This window comes from Phalacrocorax aristotelis, chromosome 4 (assembly GCF_949628215.1).
Source record: "Phalacrocorax aristotelis chromosome 4, bGulAri2.1, whole genome shotgun sequence".
Lineage (NCBI taxonomy): Eukaryota > Metazoa > Chordata > Aves > Suliformes > Phalacrocoracidae > Phalacrocorax > Phalacrocorax aristotelis.
Genome location: NC_134279.1, coordinates 71,970,781 through 71,989,495, shown reverse-complemented (window position 1 = coordinate 71,989,495; position 18,715 = coordinate 71,970,781). Strand labels below are relative to the sequence as shown.

General features: G+C 38.9%; 1 protein-coding gene across 2 annotated transcripts in view; it reads right to left on the bottom strand.

Annotated features, from left to right (window-relative positions):
- Positions 1-1,843: 1,843 nt before the first annotated feature.
- SORCS2 (sortilin related VPS10 domain containing receptor 2) overlaps positions 1,844-18,715 on the bottom strand; it is a 590,141-nt gene continuing 573,269 nt past the window's right edge. Inside the window, exons 24-28 of one of the 2 annotated variants that reach the window (XM_075091935.1) lie at positions 18,269-18,368; positions 16,670-16,772; positions 7,195-7,352; positions 4,940-5,019; positions 1,844-4,601 (exon numbers count right to left, since the gene is read on the bottom strand). In XM_075091935.1, the coding sequence (XP_074948036.1) occupies positions 4,578-4,601; positions 4,940-5,019; positions 7,195-7,352; positions 16,670-16,772; positions 18,269-18,368 (465 nt within the window). In that variant the 3' untranslated portion in view covers positions 1,844-4,577. The remainder of the gene's footprint in view (positions 4,602-4,939; positions 5,020-7,194; positions 7,353-16,669; positions 16,773-18,268; positions 18,369-18,715) is intronic. The other variant, XM_075091936.1, reaches the window with a different exon arrangement.

Here is an 18,715-nt window from a genome sequence, read left to right as displayed (position 1 = left end):
ATCAATCAATATACTATAAGAACTCCAACTGACAGGGACTGTGTGATGAAATAAAAATTTTAGTGTCTCTTTTCCCCCCAAAGTCTCATTAATGAAAAATTACAAAAAATTGTTTTACATGAAACATAGGAAAAATCTATGACTGAAATTGTCATCGATTCTATCAATTTAGCAACACTGTATTTGACTTGAATAACACTAGAAATCCAAAGCTTATCAGAACCATTGGTTCATCATCAAAAAGTTATTGCAAACAAATGCATGTATTTAATATCCTAGAAATAGTAAAAACCCCCCACTCTTCTTTGAGCATATATTGGTGTAAGGAAGAAGGAAACCACTGCACTTGCATTCTGCTGTCCCCTATTAAAGAGACAGCATACAATAGTAGAGTATTCCCACTAAAGGGATGTCTCATTGGACCTAAACCACAGCTAACATAATCATGTCAGAGGAAATCTCCTTTGCACTAGGAACTGCTAATGGCAAAGCGCTGATCTGTCTTTGTCTGTCCAGAGGACAGCGATTTAACAAATAATCTACTTTATACGAATAAACGCTTTACTACTCTTTCCACTGGTCACTGAAAGCAGAAAACTCATTAAAAAGGATATTATTCAGTGAGAATATCTGAAAAGAGTTCAAAGAAATTGGATGTGAATTGGAGATGATAACAACATCTTGCCTCAGGCTGGCACCTTCTATTTCTTCATAGCCATTTCCACCACCACCTTCTACCAGGTGTAAAAACATACATTGGTTTATATTGCTTTTACTTTTGAGAAATTAATTTACACTATGTGTGGATTTTCCCTAAATGCCTTCTGAGCATTTCAGAGCACTTTATATGGATGGACGACTCCAAAGCCGTACAAAACATTCACTGTCAAAAGGGAAAGCGAAGATAACAGCTCTGAATCTTGATGGCTCTGTTAGAATGCTTGGAGCACTCTGAATAGTACAGGGTGTTTTTGAAATTGCAAATACGTCAGAGTTTAAGAAGGCCAAAAGATGTAAATGAGGCCAATATACCACCAGTTTCGTTGGTTTCAGTATAGTTCAGAATCACTGTTGATAAGCACCACTGTGCCCATTATTATAAGGCTTTTGTCCAAATAACACCACAGAAAAGTAAATTTAAGATAATGGTGTGTAACAGCAAAATCACAGCCAATGTTGTAATGCTACCACGTAACAATATGTTCCAATAACAGGTTTTAAAATTACTTTTTTAATGGTGATGTACCTTTTCCAGATTATGTATTTTTTACATGTATACGTAATTGCAGCTGGTTTCAGTAGACTACCTTTAATAACAGCAGTAATGATATGTAAAACAAAGAAAGCAAAACTATTAATAATTTATGCTCACAACATTCTTTCATTCTGAGGATCCTGAACAAAGAGTAATTATTTTAGCCTCACAATACCCCTGTGAGGTCCATAATTATTATCAGCCCCATTTTACAGGTGGGGAAGCTGAGGCACATACAGGTTAAGTAACTTGCCCAAAGTCTGGGCACGGAATCCAGGTACCTGACAGTCATCTTCTGTTTCTTGGCCATCAAATCACCCTTCCTCACTAACAAATTTAACCGGAATATGTACAAATACTGCATGTGCATGTGCATGCATGTGTGACTACTGTTTGTGCATAGAAACAACTCAGGATTTTAGATACATATACAGGATAAAATGTTAAGATGTCACGGACATAGTTCAAGAGATTTGAAACCTAGCACTAGGGAGAGTTTTCATTCAAAGATAAACCAAGACACCATGAATGGGAAAATAGTAATGGTATTTTCTCAGTTTTAAAATAATTAATTTTGAAGTTATTCTTGCCAGGGAATCAAAGGCTTCCTTTATTATCTGCTGGGTATTATAAATACAGTTACGGCAATACTGACATCTCTTTAGAAAACAGAGTTTTTAAGACATGACAAACCAACCTCACAGGAGTGCTGCATGAATCAAATTAATAAGCATCAAAAAACATTATTACAGGCACTATATTGTGCTAAGTGTTAATTAGAGTACCAAGCAGTTAAATATTCTACAGTGTTCCAAAAGACTCCTTTTATCAGACACAAATCATCCTGTATTAAATGTATAAAAGTAGCTGTTAAAGCATAAATTAGATGTGTGACCTAGTTCTGACAGTGTCCTTTGCCAATCAGATGAACTGTGGGAAAACAACCCCAAGACAGAACTTCCATCCCATCCCTTGTCCAGAAGGCTAACCTGCCACTCACCTGCCCTATACAAAAAAAAAAAATGAAACCCAACCCTTCAGATCTATTTCACAGGAACAAGTAAGCTGGTTGCAAGCTGGTTGCAATACTGTTTTATTCTTTGCTCCAGCAAATTTCCACTAGAAAAAGCATAAAGAGCTGGTGAGGAGGGAAAGCCTCTGGTGCAATGATCCTGAGAGTTTCCAATGCACAGCACATTTTGTATTTGCACTTCTCTTCAAGAAACCCAGATCGGATACATGAAACGCCTTGGATTTCTGCACAGTCTGGCATAAAACAGTCAGCTACAGCGTTGCTTCTCCATAAACCAGTTTGCATGGCACTTTACAACCAAATAGGCAGAAATTTTAGAACAATTTTTGAAATTGTTTTCCTGAGCCGTTTGCAAGTGCTTTTCAGAATCTTCACTTTAACTTTTCCATGTAGTTCCTTACAGTAAGTTTATAATCTAGATTTTCTTGTGCTTTACACTTACATCCTGTGGGATTTGTGAGAGCCTACAGTACTATGCTGAATTATTATATCCCAGTCTGTTGCATTTGATGACAATATGCTCTAGGGCATCCACAGCTACATGGAAGAATGACTCCAATGCATATGATAATTTTAAGACAGTTCTTTTCTGTTGTACCAGCATTCATTATTTTCTATTTGTTTATTCAGAGAGATGTAGTTAGCTATCTATATCCTCCTTAAGCAAGGTGGTGGGTGAGCTTGCCACTAGCATCAGTATGACATTCAGTGAGTAAAGAGCTATTTATTCTCTATCAAAGGCAAAAAGTGAAGAGATTATATAGGTTTCTGAGAGAAGCATCCTAATCCCAGGCAGCTGTGACACACAGGATGCCAGATGTTTAAACTCATCACACCACAGTCCGTTTCCTACACAGCTCCATAAAACACAGGGAAAAGGCTAGCAGGGTGTGGATTCACTGCCCTGCTGTTTCCTAGGGATGCAGAGGTCAAGACTAGGAAACTCTGACCCAACTCACAAAACTGGGATTAGGAGACTCTGGCCTGACTCACAAGACTTTCTGCAGGCAGCTCCTTCAGAAGCCCCACCGCCCTCCCTGCAGAAATAGGGGCCAGTGGAGGTAGGGACTGAGTGACACCCTGTGGTGATGGAAAGGAAATATGAACCCCTGAATCAGCCCAGCCTCCCCGTGGTCCCCTGGATTGTCAAACCAACCCGAGCAGAAAATGTCAGGTAAGATTTTGCCCACCCCTGCCTGCAAGGGCAAACGGCCTGGGAAAATCCCAAAGAAGGATGCGGGCAGGGAGGGGATGGTGGGGCACTACCCAGTCCTGCCTGGGGGAGAGCTCTGACCTACCCGGCACCTCTGCCCTAATAGGAAGTTTTTAAAAAATAACCATACAAAGAAAGTGACTTAAAAGAGGTATTTACACTCTCTGGAAATTTAAAAAGAGACAGGCCACCAGCATGGGGTTTTACAGGATAACTCATCCGGCAGCTGCCATCGTCCTAGAGGTGCTTGTTCAGGAGACAAGAAGAGAGCAACTGAAATGACTGTCCACAAGTGAAGGCACCTGGTCTGGAAATAGCATTGAGCTGGTGTTTTTCTTTCACACGGGGTGGGATTGGGGGAGATACTGGTGCTGATGGTTTGTCAGGACTTGCTACACTTAAAAGAGCATTATCGTATATTATGAGATATCTTAACACTTTACTTCCTTTAATCACAGAAGGGCCTAAGCCTAAATTCATTAGATTGTCTCACACATGTTTAAGTTAAGAGCTTGTATCGACTAGGAGTTCATTTGTCTCCTTGCTCAGTCCTCTCCCAGTGCAGAAACACTTGGCCTTCTAACAAAAATGTCATTGTGATCAACCAACCATCTGTTCTGGTCTAGTCGCTTGTGTAAAAATCACCTTTTTGGGCTGAAGAGTCCCAGCCTTCCGCTGAATACCTCAATTAAAAATATAATTAAAAAGTTACAGTCAATCCTTCTAAAAATAAACATAAAGAACTAGAGCATATACAGAAAAGAAATAGGGTGGCATTGAAGGTGCCTAGGGCTACAAATTTGCTACCATAGTTTTGAGTTTCAATCGTAACAAGTTCCCAGGCCATAGAGTGAACACAAGACGTATTATCCTTCTCCCTTGGTAACTGATGATGGACGCTTTTTTCCATGGGACTTATAAGAAACCTCCTCTCCACCAGTATTAACAGCCATATTTGCAATTTTATGACATCACCAGGGAAAAATAAAACGATACAGAGAAGAGTCTTTCGGGTTTTGTGTTCAGCTGTAAATATCAGCTAACCAGGTAACTGTGCATCTCTCTGGAGTTGATGCTCAAAACCACGCCTGAGTGATTGCCTATGAAAATATAGAAACAAAAGGCCAGCATTAGCGTATCTCAGGCACTTTGCAATAAATCTCCCTTTTATTGCAGGGACAAGTCAATCGCATAAAGAGAGTGGCTTATCAAACAACAGGTCAGGTGAAGGTTGGTGCAACAGCTCCATGTACCTACAGCATACTTTCGCGCAAAGCTTTTGCTCATGGTGGTGGATTTGTAGTGAATTCCTAGGGTTTCTATCCTAGTGACAGCATAAGTTGGTTCTCTTTGTGGCTTAAAAAGGTGTAGTTGTCTCGAGGGGTGCAGGTGAGGGAGGAGAATGGAACCTGAGGCGTCCATTCGACATGCCACTGACCTGGGACTGGACACTGACCGGCATCAGCAATAGGGGAACTCTGTAGCTGTTCAAGCTGCCACTTCTCCCAGAAGGAGTCACTGCAAGGTAATGGTGTTGAGGAGTCCCAAGGTGGGGGTTGCGATAAAGTAGGCAACATAAAATATATAGAAAACAAAAGAAGTGGATGGGTGAGTCTGGAAATACTGTACTGTGGAAATTCAAAAGTTATGAGAAGAGAGAGAACAAACAGAAACCCAGGCCTGTAACTCCCTGCTGTGCACAGAGCGGAGGCTGCTACTGACATCTCCCAAGAGGGAGGGAGAAAGCTCACCAGAACTAGAAGGGATCTCCACATCATTGGAACCTTCTGCAAACAATGTCGTAAAACAGAATTTAATATAAAGCAGGAATTATAAACTGTTTCATACTCTAGCCAGATAAAATAGGGGAGTATCATTAACAGGAATATTTTATTGGCAGTACTGAGCAATACCAGAGCTAGCGGAAAGTATTGCAAGTAGCAAAACAGTACAGCGAGCAGAAGTATAATTTTATGTCTTAAATAAAGTCTTGTGTCTGAAAGCTGCACAGTAGCTGACAAATATGGATGATTATGATCCACAGAAATGAACTCTTTACGCTCCGCTGGAAATGCTGCTGGTGTTGACAACCTGGCAGAAGCACAAATCACTTCGAGATCTGCATTTACTAACTGTCTTAAGTTTCACATCAGAACATCATGATCTTGCACTCTTTAACCCTAATAATGCCCTGCCCAGATAGAAGAATTTTTTTTCTCTGAGTAAGGAGGAGTGCTGGGCAAGTAGAGATTATTTCTGAACACACTAGAAATCAGGGTAGCATTCCTTTATTCTGGCATCCCAGGCTGCCTTATATAAATAGGCCATAAGGGATTTCTACCATTAAAAGAAGTTATGCTTTTGTACATTACTAGAGGTGTTTGAATGCTCCACTTTAATAGGCATGTCTGCAAGGTCTTTGTTAGCATTCAGCCTTCTACTCTAAAGACCCTGGAGATGCACTGATCAAACAATTTTAACATTGACTTTGTTTTTCCAGGGTTGTTTTCGGAACTAACTCTGGTAAAGTCAGAAGTGCAATTGAGGTCGTCTTGCAAAATCTGAATGAAAACACAGAGATGCTCATACGCAAAGGTTGTCAAAGAAAAGATAGAAACACACAAAGCAAAGCAGGAGGCTGGATTCTTCCCTTGTGCTCAAAGCTAATGTCTCCAAGAACCTAGAAGCAGCACACGGTTCAGCAAATGAAAATAAAGACATCAACAACAAATGATAAAGGTGAACCCCAAGATAAAGAAATCTCTCCTCTGCCACAGTCCTGTCCTTCCCCAGGTTACCTCTGCTTCAGCTAAAACACATCTTCTTCCGTGGGTTCATGAATACATTAGGGTTGTGTGTTACACCATGAATCTACTGCTACAAATCCCAAAGGCTTTGGGTTACCTGATTTATTTTCACAAAATGCGTAGAATGGAACTGGGGACCTTTTTCCATTGTCCTACACTTTTCAGACTGTGATCTGAAAGCAGTCTGAACACAACAGTAAATTCTACAAAAAATGAACTTTATAGATCAGCACTCCATGTTACATTAAAAATAACCACAGGGTGCCGGGATATACACTTCCACCTGACACTGAAATCATTTGCACTGAGAGACATTCATTCACAGGAAATTTCCCTCATAGGTTCCTTATGACCACCCTATGAATACTAGAAAGTTACAAGCCAAATTAGGAAAGACTTATGATACTTTTTATACAGGAATAAATTTAAGGTTTCTAATCATGAAAACTTTAAATGCCACTGGAATATGATGGCAAATATAGCAATGGATATAGATAGAACCCATCTGAAATCGTGGAAACATTGACTCTACACATCCTTCTTGCCTAAACTCCATTTTCCACTAATTCAGGGGATTATTGAGTTAATTCAACTGTTACCAATTATATCCTGTTCTACCAAATATAATTTCTCTCTTAAAATTTTCCAACTAAGTCTCCTGACATTAAACTGTACTCTGTATTCATGCTTTATATAGCATGTCATCCATATATTAGCCTGTATCACAAGCACGCCAAAAGAAGATAACTGAGATAATCCTTTGTTAGTGGTATACTATTCGCTTCTTCCTGAGACTGAGCAGAAAATGAAAAAAAGCTAAAATGAAAACAAACATAAATTAAAAATCAACTAATTATCAAAATTTATAAACTAAAAATGAAGTTACCTCTTGCGTTACCTAGTGTTTGAGAGTCCAGATCATCATCAATAAACTCCTCACCCTGGATGATGTTCTGGGTGTCCTCACTATGATTAACAGGGCTTGTCATCTCCTGCTCTTTTTCGTTGTGCATCTGGGCATAGACATTTCTGCCTGGAAGTTTCCTAAATCGGACAAGGAGAAAAAGTGTTGCGCACATGCTGCATCAGAGCGGAGCTCCAGCAGAGCAAAATTCTGATTCCAGAATCTCAAAACAGCACCAACCCCACCCTTCCTCCATTTTGTGTTCACAGCCTAAACTTACCAACTCCTTATTCTCAGTCACAGTTTAATGTAACTGCCTTATCATGATGTTCATATTAACATAGTTAATCATCAATTTTTAAGATTGAGAGACAATGAACAATGCTGGAAAAAAAATTCTAAAGCCACAGAAAAACTATTTTAAGAACTCAAGCAATAAAAAGGCCCAACAGGCATTCATCCCTGGTTCCAGGTGTCTTCACAAACATTAAGCTGGCTCATAATCATCATCACATCTCCCTGGTGAGATGGGCTGACACTGAAGCATCGAATGGCACTCTCATACTCCATCAGGGTTGAGGAGAAAGAAGCAGGAGAAATCCAGGAGGCAGGGAATGGAAAGGGAGCAGAGAGTGAAGAATCAGGAGGCCAGGACAAAGGGATAAGGAATAAAGAGGTAAACAGGCATTGATAAGGGCAAATAAGAGGACAGGGGAAGTTAGTGAAATTAAGCAGGCAGCGCTGAAGAAGACAGGGTGTTAAGCTTGGCCCAGGACTACTAGAAACTGCTGAATTAGACAAAACTCTCTATAGCAGACAGCATTTAATGCATTCATTCTGTTTTGAATCTAGAAAAAAACAAAAAGCATGTTATTAAATGTCTCTATCAGCTCTAATGAACAATTAACACCGTGGCTGAGACTGGGAGACTTAAGACAGTATTGTTAAAGAGTTCTTAACTACGTTAACTTAAATCAGACTTTGTAAAATTACAGGGAATATCAGGGACTTCTAACTTTGCAACAGAATTTACGGTTTATACATTTCTCGAGAGCCATACTCTCTGCTGTAGCTGCATTCACCTGCAATGTGCCTGGGCACATAAGGACATCCTTTCCTAGGCACGAAGCAGACATTTCTGATTAGGAAGTTGCAAGTTGTGAGCTCCGTTTCCTACACATCAAGAAGCAGCTTGACAGCTTGATCAACATGACAGCAGATCATGGCTGTCAAAGTCTGTGCTTAAACACAGATTATTGCAATGGGCAGGCAACGAGAAAAAAAGAGAAAACAGGGTTGAACTGCTGAGGTTAAGCTGCAGTTTCTGCTGAGCTCCTTTAGACCGTGAGAAGACAGAAGAGGTGAAACTAATTTTTAGGCATCTCTCTAAAAACTACCGTCTTCTGTTCCATATTCTGGCAGCAGTTTGAAATCTGGATAAGTACATAGGTTGCTCTGTTTTCTCTAGGCTTTTGAAGATGACCTGTCTTTAAATGTCATTTCAGAAGAAAGGTTATTTACCAGGTGGCACCATCTTAGTTTGAGATAAAAGTTACTGCAGCAAACTATTTTGAACAGCACCTTCCATTGCATCAAAGTCATTAGAATTGCTAAACAGTAATTAATAATTATAAATTGCTAAACAATGAAAGACAACTGAAGAGGTTCTTCTCCCTGTAATTTGAACTATCCAAGAGATGAGTTGCATCCTATATACCCATATATGTTCACACACACACCTACCTGCAAAGGTATATGTATACACACACACACACAAAACTATATATGTATACAGAAATCAGGTATTTTATCCCATTATTTATACGCAGCACAAACAAAGAAATCTGATAGCGCTTGCTCTTTCTGTATCTCAGTGAGCATGGAGTAAGTAAAGCATGGGGCTAACCAAATGCAAATGACAACGAGGGAAAGAAGGTCTGACAGCACAACACTGTGCTATTATGACCACTTCAACAGGTCTGAGGGCCTCTCCAACACAAACATACACAAAAAGGCAAGCCCTGCATCACCCTCCTCCCATTAATTGGATGAAAAAAGCCACGTCAAAAGGGGGAAGGACATTCCTCATTACCAGAACAAATACATTAGGTAATTAATTTTGATTTTTTTCTCTAGGGCCAGTAACTTTAGACTGTTTTTAACGTGTCTGTTAATGAAACTGGTCATGTGGAAAACAATATCGCTCTCAATCAGACCTGCATCAAACCTGTCAAATTGCTCACTTTCAGTCTACTGCCAAATGCCTAAGGGAAATAAAACCCAAAAGAATGTCTTTGCAACACACCTGCAGAATTAGCGTATATGTTTCTGCAATAATTAGGGTACCTTCTCAAAACTGTATTTCTGACAGACTGTAGAATCATCAATGGCATTATCAAAATTTTTTCGACATAATAAAAATGTTATCCATCTCAAACTCATATGGCACATCCAACCTTTGCAGTTAAGTAAAGAAAGCAGAGCTGCTAGTCTAACTGTTGTCCGCCCAGGCTGAAGGACCTGTCTGAAACCAGGTCAACAAGGTGCATCCTTTGGTGTAAATCCTGAGGCGTCAACACACGTCTCTGGTAAGGCTTACTAGTTAGAGACCACCACAATCACAACACATACTGTTAAATCTATTAAGGGGTTCCTGTATGAAGAAACCTCACAAGTTCACAAATAGCCATTAAACCTATTGTTATTAAGAGCATTTCTTTATGGCGTATGGATAAAAGGAGAAAAGGTGTAAGCTGTTATTTCTCACTCACCTAAACCTCATGAGCCCAGTCTGCTAAGTACAAATCCTTTGTGGAAGGTATAAAGTTGAGGTATTCAGTGACTCCTCCACACTTTCCTTTGCTCCTCACATTTAGAGGAAAGTATTTTAGATTACAACATGGAGTATGGATAGGAGGAAGGAGAATATTACATGTCTTGTGAAGGCATACACTGTAGGCATTTGATCTTTTATACATTATAGAGAACTCTACATGTTTCATATTGGTTCAGTTTTACAAGAAAGAGACTCAACCAGACTGAAGAAAATGATAGTCCAAGCCTTTTCAAGAGGCGTTTTTAACACATGTGCCGGATGTTCTGTTTATAAGGGACAACTGCACTGTGGGAAGAAACAGGATGTGGATACTGAATCCTTGCTAAAGATGGGCCTGATTCTGGCAATTTTCCAGTCGCTCCTCACTGCTCTAGCATGTAGGAGGGAAGCTGCTACCCCTAATTATACAGAGAGGAACTTGTGCACCCTGATGTGCTTTGCTCTTCTTAAGGAAGCAATTTATGTTGAGTCCAATGTAGCTGTTTGAAGTAGGCAGAGCTGAAACGCTTGGGTCTACATAAAAGACTGCTGTGAAAACATGACAAGACATGAAATTTGACCCAAGAGATTTATATCAACAATATGAAAATTGAAAGCACATTTATAAGAACAGAGAAAAAGATTATGCAATAGTTTCTTTTGGGGGTTTACTCTTCAGCTGCAAAATGCATGTGCTTCACATCCATCACTGGAGACAATTACCTCTGCTGAGCAGCTCTCCATAGTTTACATTTTTAGTTCCTTTTGTTTTCTGTGTAGCATTTAATTTCAATCATGAAGAAGAATATTCATGCCTGCTTTGAGGACCATAAAAATATGAACTGGAGACTTAATTCTGCACAGAACTACTAATGAACATCAGAACACATGGCTTTCACCAAGCTCTCCAGGTCCCACACCTATTAGAAGATATTCCAGAAAGTATTTTTTTCCCCTTGTATTCACAAATTCTAATCTCTTCATACCCGAAACTGTTTGCACTTAAAAATTTTCAGCACTAAGGAACAGCAGGAGAGGGATGAGATATTGATTCCTACTCATTTAAACTCTCTAGTGTATTTGGCTTTCAATTCCTTCCTTGTGGAGCCAATATTCGTTGGCCTTTATGCAACTTCATACATCTCCAGAGACTTGATTAAAATTCTGTTTAATATAAAAAATAGGAACATATTCACATGGCAAAGGATATGGAATAATGTAGCATTCTCTTGGAACTTAAGTAAAACTAACAACAATAATAATCCATTAAATAGAATACTTTATTGTGGTCTTGCCTTTATGATGTTTGGATTAATGTTCAGATGACTGACTTCTTTGTGCTTTAAGGCACTTCTGATTTACTTGCCTCTTTCATGTCAAAAATCTTTTCTACGTGGTATTACTTTGATTTTGGAGGAAGTTTTTATGAAATATTATGGATCATTAAATTAGTGCCTGTTTTTTTTATAACTAAATGGCATGGATTGGGACTAAAGTTGTTCTCATGGAACATAAAAGTACTATAAGCAAGTTGGGGAAAAAAGATAGCTTTTCTTCAGAGACTGAAAATGAGATAGTAAGTCAATGGGGCAGAAAGATAACACTGTTCTGCTCTAGATTGTGGAAATGACCCAGCAGGGGGTTCATTTACCAAAAGTGGCACTTGATAGTAGTGAGGAAAAAAATGAATAAATTTGGCTGAAGTAGATTCAGGGTGATTTGTGAAAACAATGTATGCAGCTTTAAGTACACTATCATTAGTTTGCATAAATACTAAAAGATGAAGATTTTCATAGTCTTTTAGAGAACTGAATTTGCTACTATTAACCAGGTAAAATACCTAAGTGGAAAAGCCAACTATTTGCTCTGGTTTGGCTACTGTACTATCCTGGTTTTATACAGAAGTAAAAAATCAGAAAAGGATGATTTCAGATCTTCCACTAGTAACATGATGATTACATGGCAGCTTTGATGTGGCTAAAATACAATTTTCCTTTCCTCCACTTTGCCTAGTTCAGACAGTGCTATTTGCCTTCTCTATACTGTTGCCCAGGACCCCACACCATAGAGGCTTGCTCTGAAAGAATGAAGAAATCTTTTCTGGATGGCAACTTGAAACCCACAAAAATGTAAACATTGTTTCAAAGGGAATGGAAAAAGTGTGTTTTTACTGAACCAAATTTAGTAAAGATGGAATGGTATAGAAAAAATACATGCAGGTTCCAGATCTGCATTAAAAAATAGGCCTGTTTTCTCAAAAATATTTTCCAGCTGCTTCATATTGTTCTGGTCAAAAGAAGCAGCTGTAGTCCATTTTACCTGGATGCTTAAACAACTGAAGCATACTAGGGAGCATTGTAACATATTGTTTGCTTGAGGCATCAGATCAGTGATTTCCATACTCAGAAAGTAAGAGCAAAGGAAAGGCAAATTATTCCTGGCTTGCCTGCCACCCCTGTTCATTTTCTGCACTGCCTCTTGTGCCACAGCCACGGTCAGATTTAGCAGCTGGGGCGTTACCTCTTGCTCCTTGCTGCCACGCTGAAAATTTCCCCCCCCAAACTATCTAAACCAGTCTTTGTTCATTTGTGGAGTACAGCTAGAATTACTTTTTAAAACCATTAGTTTTTAAAATTTAAAATTTTCTTTTCATCTACTGGGTAAAAATAGCCCTAATCTGAATTGCTTACCTACTCTGATCAGAAAGGATCAAACCCCTGCATGTCTCAAAACTTTTTGCCTTTTTGTTTTGTTGTCTAAAGCAACTAACCACTCTCGGCATTGCCAGGAGTTGCTCCATGAGCTCCGGGGACTCCAGTAGCAGTTTTCTGAGTGCATGTTTTTGGCGAGAAGTGACTGGATGCACAAATAGGCCATTAGATAAAGTGGGGGGCAAGAGAGATGAAATGATAATGCTTGCAATTTTACTGCATATGAGAACAGAGGACAGCAGTCTTCCTAGTCAGTGTTTAAGTATTTGGGATTAGGGCATATCAGAACAGGTGTAACCTACAGTCACCTAATCATTAGTTAGACAGCCATCACAGCTCTGATTATCCAAGCAGACCTTACAAGTTTAGTTTTGTGTACAGTAGTGGAAAATTATACAATTTTAATCTTTTCTTTTTAATGCACATTCCTTCAGGAGTGATGGGACGGCATTAGTTTTTACTATGCAAATAACTAATCAGCCAAAATCCCACTACCTCTACGTGAATCTGCCTCTGTTTTTCCCCTAACCCCCTACTTAATTAGATAAAATACTCTATTCGTTTTCTGCATATGAGGCATCTGACACAGAACCATATGCAGGATTGTTATTTTTAGATTACCTCTCTCCCCCACACCAATTCTGTGAAATTTATGTCTTGCTAGGGATGCCACTTTTTAGCGCTGGGTATTGCAAATTTTTAAAAAATGAGAAATTAAACAGGAGCAGCAAGTTTCATCATAGCTGTCCTGATTGCCCTGAAAGATTCATAAAAAAGAGGTATTAGATTTGTCCCTCATGTCTTGTCAACACCATCTTTCATCTTGCAATTCTGCATGACAAAAGTTAGTGTAAATTAAAACCCTAGTTCTTATGACTTCAGAAATAATCCAGGCAGGGCGGGCAGGTGACCACGACTGGGGACAAGGGGCCTCAAAACTCAGGAACCATTGGGCAGTTTGGACAGGCTTCTCCATTTTCTATTGAAGCTGTACTACTGTCTACACAGAAGTCCACTATTTTCTCTTTACTTTTCATTACAAGTACTGAATAGTGCCTCTGCTTGTTGCAAATGGATGAAATGCTGTCACGGATGCAGCTTTAATCTCCTTGCAAATCCAGTCACCATCTGATCTGCAAGCAAGTCTTTCCATCTTGCTTCTTTCCAAGTATCAAACTTAACCTTAAAGTAAAGAACTGACCTTTGGGCCAGCAAAGAGAGAGAAAGAGAGAGAGAGAGAATGGCATGTCCATGCAATCTTTCACAAACCTCCTGCTTTGCCTGTGCTCCAGTGCCAATTGCAAGTCCTGTAGACCCAATTAGTGTAGCGATAAAACTAAGATTAATAAACGTTTCTCTGACTTGGGGAAAAAAAGGAGTTTTAACCCTTTTCTGAAGGGAGTATCTGAGTATCAATTTACATAAATGGAAGTAAAGCACCACAAAGTGTCTTCCATCTCCTCCTTAATTTTGTATTCATACATAAAAACGACGGGCAGTATTAAAATTTCAACACCTTATACATGCCTGTAATTTCTCTGAGGAAATAATTCCGATGACATCAAATTGGGTGGGAATGCAAATCTGCTTGAGGGTAGGAAGGCCCTACAGAGGGACCTGGACAGGCTGGATTGATGCAATGGGCCAAGGTCAATTTTACGAGGTTCAACTGGGCCAAGTGCCGGGTCCTGCGCTTCGGTCACAAAAACCCCAGGCAACGCTACAGGCTTGGGGAGGAGTGGCTGGGGAGCTGCCTGGAGGAAAAGGACCTGGGGGTGTTGGTTGGCAGCTGGCTGAACATGAGCCAGCAGCGTGCTCAGGTGGCCAAGAAGGCCAACAGCATCCTGGCTTGTATCAGGAACAGTGTGGCCAGCAGGAGCAGGGAGGTGATCGTGCCCCTGTACTCGGCACTGGTGAGGCCGCACCTCGAGTACTGTGTGCAGTTTTGGGCCCCTCAGGACAAGAAGGACATAGAGGTGCTGGAGCTTGTCCAGAGAAGGGCAACGAAGCTGGTGAAGGGTCTGGAGAGCAGGTCTTAACAAGGAGAGTTTGACCAGTTTGTAAACTTACATTCTCACTGTACTGAATTTAAAGGGACTATGTTCGCTAGTATTCCATGGGGATGAGCAATTCAACATCTGTCTTTATTAACACAGGACTTTTTTAAGGGATTAAAGATTTGGCTGGGAGAGGAGTTCACATGGAAAAAAAGTGATTTTTCAAACATAATGCAGACTAGGTGGCCAATATTCTTTGAAGATCAAATTGTAAATGGAAGATGCAACCCAAAAGAATTCTCATCTTGGAAAAGCTTAGCAGGAAATAATTCTGTCAAATAGCTCAGAAACAGATACTATACAGGCTAAAACTGAATACTACTGCATGGTCGTTCATCAATGCCAATAGCAGTTTTCAGGTTACTGAGAAACATTTGAATATATCACAATTCTCCTCACTCGCACCTAAATTAAACCCCCACAAAATTTAAATGCAAATTATTTTTACAAATTATATACAGACGTGTGAGAGACATTAAAGTTCACAATTTGCAAATTTTACTATAGTTTCCTCCTTAATAAAAGCTCTATTTATAAAGCAACGGTTCATTGGGCATTTTAGAAAGAACTCAAGGAAAATAATTTCTTTCTGCCTTTCTTGAATATTTTATACTTCTTTTGCCATGCAGTAATTGTGTCTGTTATTTAATTGCGTTCATTTAAGAGCTAATAAAAGATATAAGTCATACAGCTTTCGAAAGATAGCACAAACAAGTTTTATGATCCCATACTACAAACAGCAAATCCTCCATGTATTGCTACTGAAATAATATAATTACATCACATCAACCATTTTTATGCTTTTCCTTGCTGCAGGCACCTAGAATAGCAAAATGGCTTTTTTTTTTTTCAGTTGGAGACAGTCTGATATAATATTCAGTGCTTTGTCCTTTAGAGCAATCAGCCACTACGAGCTCTAAGGAACTTAGGTGCTGCAGTGAGAAAATGAAGAGGTTGTTAGGAAAACGGGTTTTCTCTATTGACTTAAAAACTCTTTATCTAAACAAACTATTACTTAAATGCTACCTAAGCTTATTGCTAACACAAACTCAGTGCTGCCCCAGTTTCTATAACGTTATGTTTATTTCAAATAAAAATCAACTTTTAAAAAATGAGACAAACCAGTAGGAATCCTCACTGAGTAAGAACATCAGAATTTTATGATGATGAAGGCTTGTTTCTAGTATGCTCAAACCCAATAGCCTCTAAATGCTCCAGAGATACAAAAATACCGTGAGCATAGACAATGATAACACAGACTCATGATCAAGAACAAAATTCTTTAAATTGCATGGTACCCTCATAGCTCTGATTAAAATAAATAGTGGACTAAAGATATATTGGCCTGTCAAAGGATGGCATGGCATCCCTTGTCAGTTTTCAGAATGTGTTTCACGTAAGGGTCACTTCCAGAATTATTTATCCCCTCAATTAAAATGTAATGTGTGCAAAGAAAAACTCCAGAGTTCTACATGTTTTGATAGAACTACTTTTTTAAGCAAATCAGCATTGCAGATGCACTCCGTGTCCCAGTAGCTTTAGTTTATTCATAATTGCTAGGAGTAATGAGGTAGGAATTAATCAGGAATAATATTTTAGCTCAGCTCTGTTTCTTGATGATATTATTTAGACAAGCTGAACAAACTCTCCATAATTCCCCTATTGCTGCTATTTATCTTGGAACACAGCAAGTGAAAGCAAGCATCAGTGCAGTATCTTGATGTCTGAAAAGTTCAGAAAAACACCATTTTCAAAGCTGTGGATTTTTGCAATTCTTCAAGAAATCTCCTTTTCAAATAACAAACTCTGCTTTGCTGATCTGTAGATAAATCTAATTCTTAAAATGTATATGTTGTTGATTAAGGTTTACTTGCCTTTTGAACTTGTAGAGGATGAAAGCCCCAACCACAACTAGACAGATAACAAAGAGAACCACAATAGCCCAGTAGCCACTGCCTCCTCCAATCCTCTGAGAGTCTGAAATAAGAAATAAAAGAACAGCTTAGCACATCCTCTTTCAGACCAGTCTTTTCTATCTAATTGTCTTTTCTATCCTTCTTTTCTATAATAATTGTCAGGTCAAAAATATTTGTTGTTGTTTCTACAACCTCTTCTTTTCACTCCATCTGTAGCCTGTTCAAAAAGGCAGCACACCAAAATTAATCAGTGACTTGTGACCGAAGTACAGAGGATCAATTTAAAAACAAACAAACAAACAAAACACAACAAAAACCAAAACCTGGAAGATGTAATTATTTGCATACTCAGTATGGGTTTTTTCTGGGAACCTAAAGTTGTCATAGTTAAAAATCACATACCCTAATTAGGTGTTGCAAAAGCTGGACTGTACAAATTTCACAGATAGAGAAACTAAGGCTTTGAACAAGAAATGAACCCATCAAAGTCGTACATTGGTAAAGGCTGGAATGAACATGGGCTTATTTTAATGTCAGCCTTTTGTGCTGTCTAACACGTGGTAGCCCTTTAAACCAGATTAAGTACCACAGCGACACTGTAGCATGATCTACATTAGAAACTAGAAAAAAGAGCTTCATCTTCTACAGAGAGGTGACAGATAAAATATCACACCAGCATTTACATAAATTGTGGTCAGTTAAGCTGTTCCTCTAGAACACATTGAAATAAGAAAGAAAGATAAATTATGGGATATGATACACAAATAAAAATTACAGGGCATTTTAAGACAAAGTTCAAGTCAAAGCTGAACTTTCTGGTTAAAACATCATTTTAACTTATCTCTATTCAAAATACACACATGTATGCATGCATACTCTCTTCAACCATTTTCCAGGTACCTAGTGAATGCAGAAATGCAGGAAATGCTCGCAAAAAAAATGTTTCAATTTGTTTTAAACACAGTAGCAGCATATCATTTATCTCAGGGAAAGATTAGCAATGTGGAAACCCTACAGAAAGCTTCATGTCAGTTGATTTGAAGATTAGAGCTAAAAGGCAGAGATGCAAGGCTATGTCCCAGACCCCTGGAGTTATATCTGGCTGAAGTAAGGAGCTCTGCTTTCTCGGCAGCCAGTGCAGCAAAACTGCTTCACCAGATGGTTTTTTTGAAGCGTGGTTAGCTCTTCCTTCAGGGCACTGTTTTGTATAATATAGTTGTTTAGTTAATGGCATGGTTACACAGAAAAAAGCAAGAAGCTTCTGATACAAATCATGAGCTATGACAAAATGGAAATATGTCAGAAATATTTATTTTCTGGTGACTGTTAACAAGTACCAAATGAAAATATAACCATATATATGTGTGAGTATATATATATATTTGCACACACATATATACACATATATATGTGTGTATCTATACGTAACAAGTACCAATATATGTATGTGTATATAGGTACATACATATAGGGATATGAAGATTTCCTCCTTAACTTATCAGAACTTAGACAAGCATTCAAAGGTTGGTCTGTTGGGAGCTTTCTATAAATATTTACCTGAACTGGAGTCAGCTAAAGTCACTAAGACCCAGTATCCTCCCCTCAGAAAGAAACTGATGTTGTGTGCATTCAAGGCCTGCTTTATAGCCGCTATTCTCTGAAAATACAACAGACAGATGTCAGATGTCTTCCACGCTGTTCCACTTTGAGAAACTCAGTGCTCTAAGAAGGAAAACCTCTGGTTCATTAAATCATGAGAAACTCAAAATGCATTTGTCAACAATGAGCTGAAATCTTAAAGAAATTCCATATTTAAAATTTTAAAACTCCACGAGCCATAAAAGCTGAAAAAGTAAAAACTTTATGGCCAAATCTTTCTTTCTACTTTATCCAGTATGTGACAGACAGCATGTCATTTGCACGCACTATTGGGTTTACCTGGGTCGTAACTCACACAATGCATAATCCATATTAAAAACTCCCAATTTTTCTAACCTATCAGAC